We start from the raw sequence: 18,139 nt of genomic DNA on the forward strand, positions 1-18,139 counted from the left end.
CAGGTTTTCGATCAATACAGTACATTACCTTTCTCTGCAACTGATTTTTTTCTACTTCTAATTGTTTGTTTGTCGCCTCACTTGACCATTCAGCACGACGTTTTTCATTCAACATTTCTTCCATTGATCTCACAGTAGAACGCTCACTATTCAACTGTGCTGAAAAGGCCTCTAGTCTTTGCTCTAATGCTCTCTTTTGTGATAAAACCTGTGGAAAAATGTAAATTATAAGAGACAGATAAGTTAGGAAGGGTTTTTGCAATTTGTTTATTCTATCCAATAAAGTCATTAATAATCTGATAATTGCTTTAGCTACAAGTGGTTACAAGATAATCATATAACATTTAGTACATTTTGTTGATTAAATTATTTGGATATACAGTCTTGGTGATAATTTTTTACTTCATTTCAATTCAATCATACATTTACTGTATTTTTATTTTATTCATATATAGACTTTTATTTACAGTTTGCTGGTATCTTCTTGATCTCTTCAAAATGAGCCCGGGATAAATATATCTTCCATTGGAAGATCACGACATAGAAGATAGAGTACAAACCAGATTGACTAATTTGTCCACATTAATCAGAGTATTTTAGCTGCCAATGGATTCTTAGCTGCTATTGAGGATATTCCAAACTTTTCCAAATTAAGTTGGACATACAAGAGGATTTTCTCTACCATTACCCTTCAAATATGCTCTGAAAGTTGACTGTTCAATTATGTACTCAACTGTAATACTGTTAGTCTACCATTCTTTGTAAATATGTAAAACTAAAAATAAAAATTTTATGTTTATTTTCCTTGTTTATTGCAAGCATGATCTTGACCAAATTTATCTCAAGGAGGCTTTACGCAAACTTCACGGACCAAGAGGGTCTCTCCCAGTTGAGAAATGACTGCTTAGAGATGAACAAATTTAGGATATCTGGAAAGGCTGGGATTTCACCTACATAATTTATCATGACTAGGAAGATCATGAAAGAAGAGTTCCTCTTACATAAGACAACAAATGATTATAAAAAATATTTATTCCTACACGGATACAAACTTCCGAGTCATTTAAATGGGTTACTCCTAGTCTCGTTTTCCATGACCAGACAATAAAAAAAGAAAAAGGGCTCGATTGCATCATGATAGATTGCTAGGCAACCCCACTGCATGGCAGTGCTATGTGCTGCTGAATGGCTTACATCACTTATCTCCTGGTTGTTGTGCTAAGAGGAGGCAATCACTCCTCTCTCGAACAATCATGACTTATTATTCCGCACTGGATATCCTTATACTGCTTAGTGCTTTGTGTTTTTTGTATTAACACTGACACTAGCTGTGCTTCCATTATTTGTGAGTACAGTACTGTAAAGTGTGTTGTATCATGGCTAGTACTTCGTACCTCGGCCATGACTGGCGCCTCTGTGGCACCTTTATGAGCCAGATTGAAGTTGACCTGCATCCTGTTTGCTCCTCATGCCATGGCAAGAGATCTTCCTTGGAATCTTCATGCGAGTATTGTAGGGAATGGCCATCCTTCCAGTTGGAGAGAGATCGTTTTCGACGCAAGAAACAAATTAAGAAAGATCATTCTCCTTCCTCATCTTCTTCCAGCAATGGTAAAAACCGTAAGCGTTCCAGCAATGGTAAAAACCGTAAGCTCGTTCCTGCATTGAATGTTATCCTCCACCCTCCTTTCATGACAGGAGACCTCTGAGGTCCCTGTCACAGACGATAACCATAACTTGATTACTGACGATCATAATTTTGTTAGTCTATCACCTAGTAATGAGATTATGCATGATTATTCTGAGTCTATGGCTGTGATAGATTCTTTGGCTACACTCTATGAGCTGGATCTGATCCCAATATTCTTGGTACCTGATTATTCTGCCATGCAAAGATCTCCCTGACCTCACACTAATGACTAATGTTTTGAGTGGTGAGCCCCATATGGTTGATTATGTCAGGAACGACTTTTTGCTGTTGGAGGTATCTCCTGAACAGTACGAGCGTTGAAAATCTCCCCGTTTCCGTGCGCGGAACCCTAGAGTCAAGACTGCCATTTTCCCTCTACAGAAGCAGCCTTATTGGAGGATACCTTTTATCCTTCTCCAGCAAGTTCCCACGATCCAGGCTTGCCTCATACCCCAGCGGTCCTTGGCAGCCAAGTTGGTCCAAAACCTTTATGTCCTCTCCTTCCAAGCCAACCACTACACAGTCAATTGTAAGTACTAAACCTTTACTAGTTCCACGAGGTTTATCCATTCATATCTCATCTCAAGCATAAGTTTAAACCTACAAGTCTGTACACGCAGCTGTTCCTACACATATGGCATCATTAGTTATCTGCCTTGTTCAAATTTTGTTCTCTGTTACAGATTCCTTTCCTCGATTTTCAGTCCCTCTTTCCCCCCCATAGCTTCCCTTTCCCTGGAGCAGGAATAAGCATTTTGCTTTGAAGTGCTTCTGTTCTCTCTTATTAAAAATTCTTCTCCTCTCAGTCTCTTCTGCTCACTGGGACTTGCTACTATTAAACTTTTTCTACCACAAAATCTTCATTTTGGTTCCATTTGAGGTCTGGTTTTTGTCCTGGCAGACACTCTCTTGGGGCTGAGCAGCTGTACCTACCTTCCAAGTCCTGGGCTTGGTAGTGCCGTAAGAAAACTGGTTCGTTGTGAAAAGTTCCGGTCAGCAAAAAATTCCTCATATAAGAAAAAATTGACACCTGCAGTTATGCTCCAGTTGCGGAGCAGCTGCTAAACTGAGAGCACACTGTGTGCACTTTGGGGGTACAGCATTTTGTCAAGAGCATGCGCTCGGCTGTATATGCTGAGCAGTCTGAACAAACGTACGTACGTACCTCCATCTTGATCATTTCGGGCCCCAAAAACATGGAGGGAATGTTGGGCAATTTATCAGATGGTGCCAGGTTAACGACATCACCATTGATAGAAAATGGGCTTGGGATTGCGTCAGTGTATGTAAAATCTTCTCTGACGAGAAAGGGCTAAGGGAGGTAACTTTGAGAACCTGCTAGCCTTTAAAATTTTTTGCTGCTGAGACTTGTGTATTGAACAAGTGCAGCGTGTATCTGATTAGTGAGCGCCACATCAAACCTATATCTAGGACTTTGTGAGATTGAGGTTAGACAGAATCAATCGTACATTTCCTATTAGCAGTCTGCACATGAGGAGGCTTATCTAAACCATTCATTAATAAAGTGTGATGTTTCCAAACCAGACATTGGGACCTTCAGAGGGGCTACATCAGCTGCGCTGGTGCCCCCCCGTGCAGCAAGGTTCTCCAGAGTCATAATAGTAATAATATCATGGTCAACTGGTGGTTCCAGTTTTGGGATAATTGGTTGTTCTATCTTTGTATACATTATGATTCTTTATATTTCCTCTTAACATCCTTCCTTTCCCTTGCGACATTCAGTGAAGGATGGAAGAGGAGGCAGAGAAGGACTGAGAGGAGTCCAGCTCACTCCTGCCTTACGAGTGACTACCTCTTGCAACTCGTGAGGGAGAAACAGGGAGTTCCTTGTCTAAACTTAACCTGTTTGAGAAGGATTTCTCAACGACAGGCCATTTGGAGTGCCTTCTACGAGGACAGCATCTACAACGCTTAATAAAGGTGAAGTCATATGTTTCAGTTGAGGTGTTACCTTTGGGAAAGGGAGAAAAGATTCTGTCACCCTTTTCAATCCTTGAACGTGAAAAGATGACTCTTCTGAAAAATAAGGCTTTTGCTGTTCCAGACAACGCATAAGTTAGATGTATTATGAACATTAGGCAGAGCCTTGTTGCTAGGTAAAGCAACAGGTTTGTTGTTAAAATAGCTCATGACTTTACGGTTGTGTGAATTAGATTGTTAGTGATTATCTATCGAGGCTTCTATATAATAGTTGAAGTTAACGATGGACCACTACCACGAGGGGGTTTCATTCGCATACGAGCCCAAGAAGTGTAGCACAATCTGAGCGTGCGTAATCATGTGATAGAACATATTCATTACACGATTAAATGGCTGCACGCCCAGACTTGTTGGTTTGAACATCCCATGGAGGAATATCATCGCACGTTGGGTCCAACAAATTAAGATGAGAATCAGCAGCTGAAGATCAGACGAGAACAATACTCGAAACAAGGTAAAATGAAAGAATTAAAACACTTCTTCAGAATAGATTAATCACCAAAAATCTTGAAAGACTTTCTCAATAACCCAGTTTTTTTGTGCAATTGAATAAAATACAGAGCTAATGTGTTTCTCAAAAGTAAATTTGCTGTCGAGAATCAAACCTAAAATTTTAAAAGTCATACAAAGTTAAAGAAACATCAATGCTGAGATCCAGATGTTGAGGAGCTACAGTCCTTGACCTACTTACAATCATACTTTAAATGTTTTTAGGATTCATCTTCATAACCTACAATTTGCACCATGCACTAATTTTAGCTAGATCTCTATTAAGGGATTCAGCAACCCCAGATCTACATTCAGGAGATGGAATTGATACAAAGAGAGTAGCATCATTTGCATATGCAACAACCTTGTTTTCTAGACCAAACCACATGTCATGTGTATATAAAGTAGTATGAAAAGTAATGGTCCAAGAACACTACCCTGAGGAACACCAGATATCACATTCCTATGATTACTATGGTGCCCATCATCAACAACTCTTTGCTATCTTTTACTTAAAAATTCAATAATGTTGCTAAGAAATGACCCACCCACTCCCACCTGTTTGAGTTTGATTAACACGCTCAAAGGCAGCACTAAAATCAAGACCAATCATGTGAACTTCCTGACCACAATCAAGGGATTTCTGTATAGCATTGGAGATTGTAAGAAGGTCATCACATGCTCCAAGGCGTTTACGAAAACCAAATTGCAAAATAGGGAACAGATGATTACCTTCAGTAAATCTATTCAGACATTTTGCCATAAGATGTTCAAAACCTTTAGATAATATAAGGAGTTATGGAAATTGGGCGATAATCAGTTGGACTTGAGCCCAATTCTCCAACAAGTGCTAAAAGCTCCTCTTCTTGCTAACTTGCGCAAAATAGCAGATAACTTTGGAGCTAAGAAACTTGCAGCCTTTATAAAATAAAACAAAGAAAAATACCATTTGGGTCTACACCTCCATAGGCATCAAGGTCTATCAAGAGAGCTTTAATTTCACGAGATTGAAAAGCTAAACTAGTTAGTTTAGCCTAAGGAAAACAGGAATGAGGAAGTTCGATTTTCTCATTACTCTGCTTGCTGTCAAACACATTTGCTGAAAGGGTTGCCTTTTCATTTGGACAGTGAGTGAGAGAACCATCTGGTTTAAGTAAAGGAGGAACTGTTGCATCTATAACAAAAAGTGCAGATTTAAGGGTACAGTAGTCCACCACTTATGCTCCTGGGCTGTACCAGAAAGGGTTTCTTTTATGGTTAAATTGTATTCTTTTTCAGTTGAAACATAAACTCTCTGAGCAAAAACTCTAAGCTGAATATAGTTATTCAAAGTCAAATCTGATCTGTTACCCTTCCAAAGATGATAGGCCTCCTGCTTCTCCAAATAAGCACGTCTACAATCATCATTGAACCATGGTTTGTCTTTCACTCGGTACATTAGTACAAGAGAAGGGATAAGCCTATCAATTATGTTGACTACCTTCTCATTCAAAGGGGCTACAGGATCAACACTACTTTACAATTGTGAGCATAGAATAAGGGCTTTTGTAAAGTAATGGGTTTGCTACAATACAAACAAGTCCTGAACGCGGACATGGTCCTCGTAGAGGACATACCTCCGCCAAGGTGACCTAGAGCGCCATATGTCCTAGAATCATGAATTGATGTGACTTCGACCTTCACATGACCTTGACCTTCACGTGACCTTCAAGTGACCTTGACCTTCACATGACCTTGGCTTCAAGTGACCTTGATCTTCAAATGTACTTGACCTTCACGTGACCTTGACCTTCAGGTGACCTTGACCTTCACGTGACCTTGACCTTCACGTGACCTTGACCTTCAAGTGACCTGCTTGACTTTTGACCTTCAAGTGATCTTTGTTCATTTGCCACTGATACTTAATATGACATTGATATAATGCACCAATATGACCTTGACCTTTGACCTTTATAAATTTGAACATCACCCATGGGTTGCGCCTGGACTAGGACTTCCCTGTTGGCTTATGCAAAAGTCAGTGCTTTATTTCTGTCTCTTGATATGGCCACTTATGTCATAGTGACACCAGTGACCCCTGTGACCTTGACCTTGGGGTGACCTTGACCAAAATTTAATCAGTTCTTCCATACACATTGGGGAACTACTTGGCCAAGTTTGAAGTGATTCCGTGTAGAAATGTGGCCTCTACGTTGTCCACAGACAGACAGACAAACAGAGAAACAAACAAACCGAACCGAAAACATACCCTCCTGGCGGAGGTAAAAAAGGATATTCAAGTCACTCAGGAAAGTGGTGAATCAAACACTTATCTTGATATCATTTGAAGTTAATAAAAACAGTTCTTTAGATTGTTTGCATTCTAAGCTAATAAATGAGATCTAGCATTTCTTGTATTCAGGCAAAATAACATTTTATGGCAATGTGTTTGTGCAGCCCCTGAGGAGGAGTATTATATTGCTATACTACATGCCTAAACATATAATGAATTAACCTGTTCTAGAGTTCCAGTCAGACGAGCAACTTCCCCTTCTGCCTGCCCTTTCTTCATGTCCAGTTTTTGTACAAGCTCTCTAGTGTTTATAAGGTCTTTCTCAACATTATATTTTGCTTCTTCTAGTTTACGACAAGACTCTTCAAGGGCATCGCACTTCTGGCTGGCTTCCATCATCTGTAAATATGAAATAACAAAAACATTGTTAAATTGGATTAGATTATTTACCCAGAAGTCAGATATTGAGTTATATGCTGTTATTTCTATATGGATATTACTGCCCTAGCTAAGAAATAATTACAGTACTGCACTGAGTAAACTTTTGCAAGATGGTATTAACCAGTTAGATTTCTAAAATTGATTTCACTAACAGAATTTGGTAATAAAATTGCTTACTTCTATACTCACCTGGCATTTCTATTGCTTTTCTTGAAGCTGCTTAAATGTCTAAGTCTACCCTGAAATTAAATTTTTCTTGTTTTTTTTTTTTTTGTAATTGCCCTGTCCATCTACTTAGTATTTTATCATATGGCAGTGCTTGGCAACACTTTTGCATGGGTAGATCATATCCCTTTATCTATCTGCCTTGAAGTCAAAACTAGTTTAACAACCTCCTGGGACCATTAGTTAGTGGGGCATGTACAGTAAAGTATATGAATGCCAGGCAAATACGGAAATAAGTACTGTACAGGTAATTTCATCATCGATATTCTGTTTATTTCTATGAACGTCTACTATCATTTATACTAAATACTCATTTTGAGATGGAGGTGGATTAGTGAAGTTAAGATCCTGGAAATATAAAGTTCCAGCCTACCTATGTACAGTAGTACCTCAACTTATGAATAACTTTGTATATGATAAAATTGGTACCTGATCATGAAAATTCAAATTGGTTTATGAGCATTGAACTGGTTTGTGAGCAAAAAATTTACCTCCACATGCACATTTTTTTGTGGACAAGTATTAACGAGACTAGTATGAAATCAATCACATGGTGCCCCATTTGCCACTCGCCATGCTTGTGTGATTTACAACCCATTTTTATGGCATTTTAAAGAAAAGGCAAAAGCAGTTGTCTTCAGATAGTCATCACGAGGAGTGGAGAAAGGTGTCGTTATCCTTCATCCTATAGTATGTGGCAAAACCTCAAAATCAACATAAACGATACAAGATTTGGATCTTTCATCATCTCCTCACTTATGAAAGCGACCAACAATCCGAATGATTTACTTCTTTGTCCTAAGAGGGCACACTAAGATGCTACCTGAAGCAGATGCAACCTTTCAGACCACAACTACAGAACCTCTTCATCAGTTCTGGCAGGAGCAAAAGGAAGATTTCAAAAAACACCATCTCCTGACTTTAGAGAGACTATTACACACCACAAACCCAGGAAGGAAGTGAGATGAAGGAAACGGCACAGGCTCATTCTCACAAGGTCAGAGGAGTAGGTGCCATGTGTTGAAGGAGTAAAATCCCTATTTGATTAATTCTTAATTTGTAAAATATCTATCTACAATATTTTATTTACTACTTTCATTCCTTTGGATGGATATTATATCTATTTCAATTTGAATAATTGGTACTTATTTACTCAGCGATCAGTGAATTTTGTACTTGAACTTGACGAAGAAAAATGTAAAGAAGACTGCCTTTTTTCCCCTTAGTTTTTGCTTCTTATTACTGTATAAATTCTTTCTGCCTTTTTTCGCTTCCATTGTGGCTGTCTGCGTGAAGCAAATATTTGGTGTCAAGAAACCTGGGATTACTTTGGATATAATTGCAGAATCCTATTTTTGTCAAATAAGACAGAATGAAAAATGGAAAATTAAGGAAGAGCCATGCTGCCATCTGTGGATGGACTACTTAATCGTCAAATGCATTGCAAGCATTGCTTTATGATCGGAATGTAACCAAGATGAGTTGCACGACATCGTTGACAAAGTTGACCGGTGTCTAGCCACCTTGGATGAAGTGCAGTCAACGTTAGAATTAGAACTTAGTGATTCCAAGGATTTAGAAGAGGATATTGAGTATGCACATAGGTTTAGACAAGAAGTGTGAGCTTTGAGGATACAGGCTACCCAAAGGTTAATTGACATGGCTTCGGATGAAAGTCTGCAAAAGCCTAGAAGAAGCAGTTCTGTTTCTGTTGATTCTTCGTGCAACGTCAACGTGAGATTGACTAAATTAGAGTTGCCCAAATTCTGTGGTGTTTTAACTGAATGACAACCATTCTGGGATAGCTTTGTTGCTTTAGTAGATGTCAGTGATATTCCTACTATAAGTATGTTTTATACCTACAGTCACTGTTAGAAGATGAAAGAGCATTGAATCAAGGATTTATCCCAAACGAGTGTTAATTATATATATATATATATATATATATATATATATATGTCCATCCATCCATATACCAAAGGCACCTCCCCCAATTTTGGAGGGTAGCCGACATCAACAATGAAACAAAACAAAACAAAAACAAAGAAGGGGACCTCTACTCTCTACGTTCCTCCAGCCTAACCAGGGACTCAGCCGAGTTCAGCTGGTACTGCTAGGGTGCCACAGCCCAACCTCCCACATTATCCACCACAGATGAAGCTTCATAATGCTGAATCCCCTACTGCTGCTACCTCCGCGGTCATCTAAGGCACCGGAGGAAGCAGCAGGGCCTACCGGAACTGCGTCACAATCGCTCGCCATTCATTCCTATTTCTAGCACGCTCTCTTGCCTCTCTCACATCTATCCTCCTATCACCCAGAGCTTTCTTCACACCATCCATCCACCCAAACCTTGACCTTCCTCTTGTACTTCTCCCATCAACTCTTGCATTCATCACCTTCTTTAGCAGACAGCCATTTTCCATTCTCTCAACATGGCCAAACCACCTCAACACATTCATATCCACTCTAGCCGCTAACTCATTTCTTACACCCGTTCTCACCCTCACCACTTCGTTCCTAACCCTATCTACTCGAGATACACCAGCCATACTCCTTAGACACTTCATCTCAAACACATTCAATTTCTGTCTCTCCATCACTTTCATTCCCCACAACTCCGATCCATACATCACAGTTGGTACAATCACTTTCTCATATAGAACTCTCTTTACATTCATGCCCAACCCTCTATTTTTTACTACTCACTTAACTGCCCCCAACACTTTGCAACCTTCATTTACTCTCTGACGTACATCTGCTTCCACTCCACCATTTGCTGCAACAACAGACCCCAAGTACTTGAACTGATCCACCTCCTCAAGTAACTCTCCATTCAACATGACATTCAACCTTGCACCACCTTCCCTTCTCGTACATTTCATAACCTTACTCTTACCCACATTAACTCTCAACTTCCTTCTCTCACACACCCTTCCAAATTCTGTCACTAGTCGGTCAAGCTTCTCTTCTGTGTCTGCTACCAGTACAGTATCATCCGCAAACAACAACTGATTTACCTCCCATTCATGATCATTCTCGTCTACCAGTTTTAATCCTCGTCCAAGCACTCGAGCATTCACCTCTCTCACCACTCCATCAACATACAAGTTAAACAACCATGGCGACATCACACATCCCTGTCTCAGCCCCACTCTCACCGGAAACCAATTGCTCACTTCATTTCCTATTCTAACACATGCTTTACTACCTTTGTAGAAACTTTTCACTGCTTGCAACAACCTTCCACCAACTCCATATAACCTCATCACATTCCACATTGCTTCCCTATCAACTCTATCATATGCTTTCTCCAGATCCATAAACGCAACATACACCTCCTTACCTTTTGCTAAATATTTCTCGCATATCTGCCTAACTGTAAAAATCTGATTCATACAACCCCTTCCTCTTCTAAAACCACCCTGTACTTCCAAGATTGCATTCTCTGTTTTATCCTTAATCCTATTAATCAATACTCTCCATACACTTTTCCAACTACACTCAACAAACTAATACCTCTTGAATTACAACACTCATGCACATCTCCCTTACCCTTATATAGTGGTACAATACATGCACAAACCCAATCTACTGGTACCATTGACAACACAAAACACATATTAAACAATCTCACCAACCATTCAAGTACAGTACAGTCACACCCCCTTCCTTCAACATCTCAGCTTTCACACCATCCATACCAGATGCTTTTCCTACTCTTGTTTCATCTAATGCTCTCCTCACTTCCTCTATTGTAATCTCTCTCTCATTCTCATCTCCCATCACTGGCACCTCAACACCTGCAACAGCAATTATATCTTCCTCCCTATTATACTCAACATTCAGCAAACTTTCAAAATATTCCGCCCACCTTTTCCTTGCCTCCTCTCCTTTTAACAACCTTCCATTTCCATCTTTCACTGTCTCTTCAATTCTTGCGCCAGCCTTCCTTACTCTCTTCACTTCTTTCCAAAACTACTTCTTATTCTCTTCATATGACTGACCCAGTCCCTGACCCCACCTCAGGTCAGCTGCCCTCTTTGCCTCACGTACCTTGCGCTTTACTTCCACATTTTTCTCTCTATATTTTTCATACTTCTCTATACTATTACTCTGCAGCCATTCTTCAAAAGCCCTCTTTTTCTCTTCCACTTTTACCTTCACTCCTTCATTCCACCATTCACTGCCCTTCCTCATGCTGCCTCCAACAACCTTCTTGCCACCTACATCACTTGCAATCCCAACAAAATTTTATTTTGCTAACTTCCACTCCTCCTCTAAATTACCAGTTTCTCTTACTCTCACCTCGTCATACGCCATTTTCAACCTTTCCTGATATTTACTTTTTACCCCCGGTTTTATTAGCTCTTCCACCCTCACTAGCTCCCTTTTACATCCACCTACTCTATTCCCCCACTCTTTTGCTACAACTAATTTTCCTTCCACCAAAAAATGATCAGACATACCGTTAGCCATACCCCTAAACACGTGCACGTCTTTCAATCTTCCAAACATTCTTTTAGCTATCAACACATAATCCATTAATGCCCTTTCTACTACTCTTCCATTTTCCACTCTTACCCATGTATACTTATTTTTATCTTTCTTTTTAAAAAAGCTAGCACTTATTACCATCTCTTGTTCAACACACATATCTACCAGTCTCTCACCACTCTCATTTTCACCCGGTACGCCATACTTCCCAATGACACCTTCTACCTCTCCAGCGCCCACTCTAGCATTTAAGTCACCCATGACGACTACATAATTCCTTCTATCCAGTCCTTCTACACACCTAGTTAATTCATTCCAGAACTCATTCCGCTCTTCTTCACTTTTCTCACTACCTGGCCCATACGCACTGACAAACGCCCAGCATTCCCTACCCAACCTAACCCTTACCCACATTAACCTAGATGAAATCTCCTTCCATTCCACTACTTTACTTGTCATCCATTCACTCAGCAATAAAGCCACACCCTCTCTCGCTCTTCCCCTTTCAACCCCAGACACTCTACCAGACATTTCACCAAACATCACTTCACCCTTTCCTTTCATCTTTGTCTCACACAAGGCCAATACATCCATCCTTCTACTTCTAAACATACTTCCAATCTCACATCTTTTACTCTCTATCGTACTACATCCACGCACATTCAAACACCCCAAAACTAGAGTGCGGGGAGCAGTCACTCTCCCCCCAGCTCCATCTCTCTGATGATGTCTCACAGGAATTTCAATTCAGGATCGCAGGGAGATCTGACAGTATTATATATATATGTGTGTATATATATATATATATATATATATACTGTATATATATATATATATATATATATATATATATATATATATATATATATATATATATATATATATATATATATATATATGTGCATATATATGTATATATATATATATATATATGTATATGTATATATATATGCATATATATGTATATATATATATATATATATATATATATATATATATATATATATATATATATATATATATATATATATATATATATATATATATATATATATACACATATATACAGTGATACCTCTGGATACGAAAGTTTCTGCTTACGAAAAATTCAGGATGCGAAAAGTGATTCAAAGATTTTTATGCCCCAGGATACGGATAAAATTTCAGGATACGAAAACCTTACGAGATCCCAACTCTTCGCCGAGAGTAATTTTAAAAAGCGCGCGCCGCCTGACTTTGAACTTGGGTAGACTCACTTACAGCCTTCCGCTCACCCATTGGTTATCTCCCTACTCAGACAATAGCCGACGCCATAAGATCCTGCTTTCCTATTGGTCGGCAACTATCCCAGCTTGCCTAGGCACGGGCGTTCATCTCTCTCTCTCTCTTTTCGTTCCGACCGCGGTATCGTTAACAGACATTGTGTGCTTTCGCTTGTTTGACTTAGTGTTAATATACAGTACATTCGTACGCCACGTGTTATCGTTAATAAACATTCGTTACTGTGCACTGTACTGTATTAGTGTTTACTATACATAGACTGTATATAACGTTACGTAGTGTATTATATTACGTATTACTGTAGCCATGGGTCCCAAGAATGTTGCCGAAGGAAAGAAGAAGAAGACGATGCTCTCGATGGAGACGAAACTTGAAATCGTTAAAAAGTACGAGTCTGGCATGCGTTTAAGTGCGATCGCCAAGGAGTATGGCCGGAATCCATCTACGATAGGCACCATCCTGAAGCAGAAGGCGGCCATAAAAGCAGAGACACCTTCTAAGGGCGTCACTATTTTCTCCAACAAGAGAACGCACGTGCATGACGAGATGGAGAGGCTGCTTCTTGTGTGGATCAAGGACAAAGAGATCTCAGGAGACACCATCACTGAGACTACAATTTGCCAGAAGGCCTCCGCCATTTTCGGTGATCTCTTGCGTGCTCAGGCCGAAGAAGGAGCAGGAGAAGGAACATCCCAGCAGGAACCCCCAGAGTTCAAGGCTTCTCGTGGGTGGTTTGAGAAGTTCAAGAAAAGGACTGGCATCCATTCAGTGGTACGGCATGGGGAGGCAGCCAGCTCGGACACGAAGGCCGCCGAAGCCTTTGTTAAAACGTTCGACGAGTTGACTCTGCAGGAAGGCTACAGTTCGCAGCAAGTTTTCAATTGCGACGAAACTGGGCTTTTCTGGAAGAAAATGCCTCGTCGGACGTTCATCACGGCGGAGGAGAAGAGGCTACCCGGACATAAGCCTATGAAGGACAGGCTTACCCTTGCTTTTTGTGCAAACGCCAGTGGGGACTGCAAGATAAAGCCCCTGCTGGTGTACCATTCAGAAAATCCCCGAGCCTTCAAAGCCCACAAAGTCATTAAGGAGAACCTTCCCGTGATGTGGAAGGCGAATGCAAAAGCCTGGGTAACGAGGCAACTGTTCATTGATTGGGTGAATGTCTGCTTCGGTCCGACTGTCCGAAAATATTTGGAAGAAAAGCGCCTCCCTATGAAATGTCTGCTGGTGTTGGACAATGCTCCAGCTCACCCTCCTGGCCTCGAGGAATATCTTCTGGCCGAGTATTCCTTCATAAAGGTCCTGTATCTTCCGCCTAACACCACCCCTCTCCTCCAGCCCATGGACCAGCAAGTTATTTCTAATTTTAAAAAATTGTACACGAAGCATCTCTTCAAGAGATGTTTCCAAGTCACAGAGAGTACAAACCTCACTCTGCGTGAATTTTGGAAAGATCACTTCAACATCGTGATATGCCTCAAACTCATCGATCTTGCTTGGCAGGAAGTTTCGAGGCGTACCCTAAACTCATCTTGGAGGAAGCTGTGGCCTGATGCTGTCTCTGCACGAGACTTCGAGGGGTTCGGGAAGCCTGGAGGCGAAGCCGAGATCGTTGACGATCCTGAACCAATTCAGCAGTCTGAGGTGGCTGACATCGTACATCTTGGTACGTCCATGGGGCTGGAAGTTAGCGCGGAAGATATAGATGAACTTATCGAGGAGCACCACGAGGAGTTGACGAAGGACGACCTGAAGGAGTTGGAGACGATGCAAGTGAGTGATGTTCAAGAGCAGTTCTCTAGCGGTGATGAGGAGGATGTTGCACCTTTGAAAACGGCAGACATCAACGAAATTCTTGCATGTTTCCATAAAATGGCAGACTAGGTCGAAAAGGAACATCCAGAAAAAGTTTATACCAACCGTGCGCTTCAACACTGCAATGACGTTTGCCTAACGCATTTTAGAAATGTGTTGAAAAGTAGGCAGAAACAAGCTTCAATGGATAGTTTCTTATTAAAGAGGCCAGCGGTATTAGTAGGCCAAGACGAAGGTGAAAGTGAAGAAAAGAAACAGAAAAGAGGAAGGGATGAAGAATTAGAAGGTGAAAGTAAAGAAAAGAAACAGAAAAAAGAAAGTGATGAAGAAGTAGAAGGTGAAAGTAAAGAAAAGAAACAGAAAAAAGAAAGTGATGAAGAAGTAGAAGAAATTTAGAAAATAAGAAAAACGTAAAGTTATAAAAAGCAAAAAAAAAAAATTCAATTTCAAGTTTTATGTTACCGTTAAGTGTTAAAGTAATTTTTTCTTTCATTTTATAGTTTTCCATACGTAATGTTAAGTGTTAATTATTTCTGCCATTTTTTTATTTCATAAAGTTAAGTGTTAATGTGTTAAGTGTGTAAATTACTGTACGTAGTCTGTCACTTGTTACGTTTTCTGCCTTATGCCATCCTCCTCTGCCGCGACTTCGCTATCAGACATCGTCTCAATCAAAAGGTAAGTTTCAACTTTTTTGTTACACTTAATTAACTGTAACCTTTTTTTCAGAGTGTACAGGTATCAATCCTTAATTCAGGTGTACGTACAGGTAACAATACACCTTCACTGATCTAAATGCTTTACGTACATACAGTACCGTAACTTTTATACAGTAGTAAAGAAAACGGACCGTTTTCTTTGGGCTTGGGGGGGATAACTTGGCTATAACTACATTTTTGGGCTCAAGCCATGGCGTCCTGATGGAAGGTTCCTTTTTGGTAGCTTCCTTGGGTATAAGACTACTAAGATATTCCCAGAGAATTTAACCACAGGTTATCACAGAATTCTAACTTCTGGAGCGAGTATCTCAAAGGTTTCCCTTTAAGACATCGTAATTTCAACAGGGGACGCATGTCTAAACGCGCCACATAGCTATCTTCACCCCGAACAGAGTTAATGCTTCGGAGTGTAAGAGTAGAGAATAGCTGGGAGCCGTTCCACAGCTAATCTCACTCGTGGCTACTACTGATACTCGAGACGTAAACAAACGGACGCCATTGCTCTAATGACGTCACGCCCATCCTTTGTTTAGTAGCTGCCCTACTTAGACGGATTTTCCCTGTGTTAACTTTATCGTTTTGCATCTTCGCTATGTCGTTACCTTCAGCCTCGCCTTCTTCTGGAAAGTTGAGTACAAGGTTCCAGTATTGTTTAATTAAGCTCTGGACGTAAAGTAAATATTACTTTTCGAGATAATAGCTGTTTTGTGACAGAGCTGTGCCTCTACCGGACCCGCCATTTTATGGCGTCGTTGTTGTTATGCATGTCTTATTTAGTTAGCCACAACAACGTTTCCGGCCTTATATACTAATCGATTACATTAGTTTATTTAGTCTTCATAGCTAGGAACTTTTATATCGTGTTTAGACGCTTTTTATCGGTCATCGATTGACCTCATACCAGTCGGCTACTATAGCCCCCAGGCCAGGAGCCTACATACAAGTGTTCATGCATGATTTATTAGTGATCCTAGACTAAGTTATGAAGATAGTGGCATTATTTTACAATACTTTTGACAGTGATGCAAATGTTTTCGCCTTCAGGGACCATATAGGGGATAGGCTAGTCAGTGACTCTTTCTAGCCTAACCTAATGATAGGACCCCTATATGCTTCCTTCATCCCCTGCCTTGGCATTCCCTCTATTTAGCCTTGATTCCTTTTCTGAGTAAAGGGATTAATTGTCTAATAGAGTATATATCGCCTCTCTGTCCTCCCTAAAGGAATGAACCCCCTTTAGGGTTGCGTCCGAGAGTGAGGTTAGGCTAGCCCTACCTCTATGGCTAGGATAGTCTATGACTTTCCTGCGATAGCGATATGTCTTCTTCCTCTCCTAGTTCAGGACTCTTAGCCCTGCTCTAGGTTAGGTTAGGAAGGTGTCTCTGTTCCATGCTGAAACTGTACTCTTGCACCGTTTTAGCTGATCGGCCTGATCTTAGGTTAGGGAGTGTCCTCCCTTTCCTTAGTGGCCGCTCTGGTACAGAAACCCTCCCTGGGAAGACTTTTCTCTTCTCCCTCCCCACCTATCTCTTGTATAGCCTAGCCTATGCTTAGGTTAGTTTATACCCATCTGTCCCCTGTCCTACAACTCCTCCTTAGGGTGGAATAGTAGGGCTACCCGAGCTTCCTTGTGCAGTCCGCTCTGGTACATATACCTTCATAGTGCCCTATAAGGTTAGTTACTAGTTCAGTTCTGCATATGGGAGTCTCCCCCCCCTCTTTTTGGGTGTTCCCTAGCCCTCCCTTGGGCTACCTTGCTCCCGGTCCCTAGTGACCCCTGCTTATGGATGTTAGAGCCTGCCTCTATCATGGGTACACCCTCTCAGGGAGGGGAAGGGATGCCTGGAATCCTGATGGTACTTCCTACATCCCTTCCCCCCTCCCCCCCCTGTCTCTCCCCCTATCCGGGTGCCGGTCTCTTGCCGCCTCTACTGTCGGCAATACCTGCCTCCTACTTGGTGACTCTTCCTAACCTTGCCGCCAGCCCCCCCCCCCCCCCGTGTACCGAGGGACCGCCGGCTACTACCGGCGGCTCTCCTCCTCCTAACTTGTCGTCCGCTTGCGGTCGGCCGCCGGAGTGCCGGCAGATACTGCCGGCAACCCGATACAGCCTTAACCATCCTTATCCCAGTCACCAATCTGGCATCCTCCGACTGCCGGAGCCGCCGCTCCCTGCCGGCGTGCCGCCGTTGTGCCGGCGGCCGCCATCCTGGTATTTGACTGACTTTGAACATTGTCTGTCCTAATGCCAGAATCTATGCTGGAGCGAGCTCCGGCATGCCGGCGGCTTGCCGGATGCCCCGGAGGCGTCAAGAATACTTGCACCCCCTTCCTGTAGCTATCATAGACAATGATAGTCCTATATTGCAAACAGATAAGCTGTTTCTGCTATTAAGGTCAGTACCTAGTACTGCTCTATTAGTGATCATGCTGTCTCTTTGCATTCTTCTATTTCCAGCATGCTATGTGCATCTTAGCACGGCTGGTTGCCAGAAGCAGTTACCTTTTAAATGAGGCCTTCTGGCCCTTAACTGGGAACCGAATGAATTCGGTCCCAATCTTGTCCTTGGATTTTCCATGGAATTCTAAATACTTGGAGTTCTAAGGAATTATATCCGGTGCCCTCGGTCACTCGGATTATCCAGGGACTAAGCTTATGGTAACCGGCCGGGCGAGATGCATGGAGCATGTTCTCTTTACTATTTT

At 41.3% G+C, this 18,139-nt stretch overlaps 2 protein-coding genes across 3 annotated transcripts in view; one reads left to right on the forward strand and one right to left on the reverse strand.

The window, feature by feature from the left end:
- l(3)87Df (lethal (3) 87Df) overlaps positions 1–799 on the forward strand; it is a 101,336-nt gene extending 100,537 nt beyond the window's left edge. The window contains exon 5 of one of the 2 annotated variants that reach the window (XM_068375460.1): positions 456–799. The gene's annotated coding sequence lies outside the window, so the exon portion shown is untranslated. The remainder of the gene's footprint in view (positions 1–455) is intronic. The other variant, XM_068375459.1, reaches the window with a different exon arrangement.
- The window catches only part of LOC137642681 (centrosomal protein of 135 kDa-like), a 495,143-nt gene that overhangs the window by 25,550 nt on the left and 451,454 nt on the right, over positions 1–18,139 (reverse strand). The window contains exons 26-27 of the mRNA XM_068375458.1: positions 6,675–6,851; positions 29–208 (exon numbers count right to left, since the gene is read on the reverse strand). Coding sequence (XP_068231559.1) covers positions 29–208; positions 6,675–6,851 — 357 coding nt within the window. The remainder of the gene's footprint in view (positions 1–28; positions 209–6,674; positions 6,852–18,139) is intronic.

The sequence above is a fragment of the Palaemon carinicauda genome, chromosome 6 (genome assembly GCF_036898095.1).
Source record: "Palaemon carinicauda isolate YSFRI2023 chromosome 6, ASM3689809v2, whole genome shotgun sequence".
Lineage (NCBI taxonomy): Eukaryota > Metazoa > Arthropoda > Malacostraca > Decapoda > Palaemonidae > Palaemon > Palaemon carinicauda.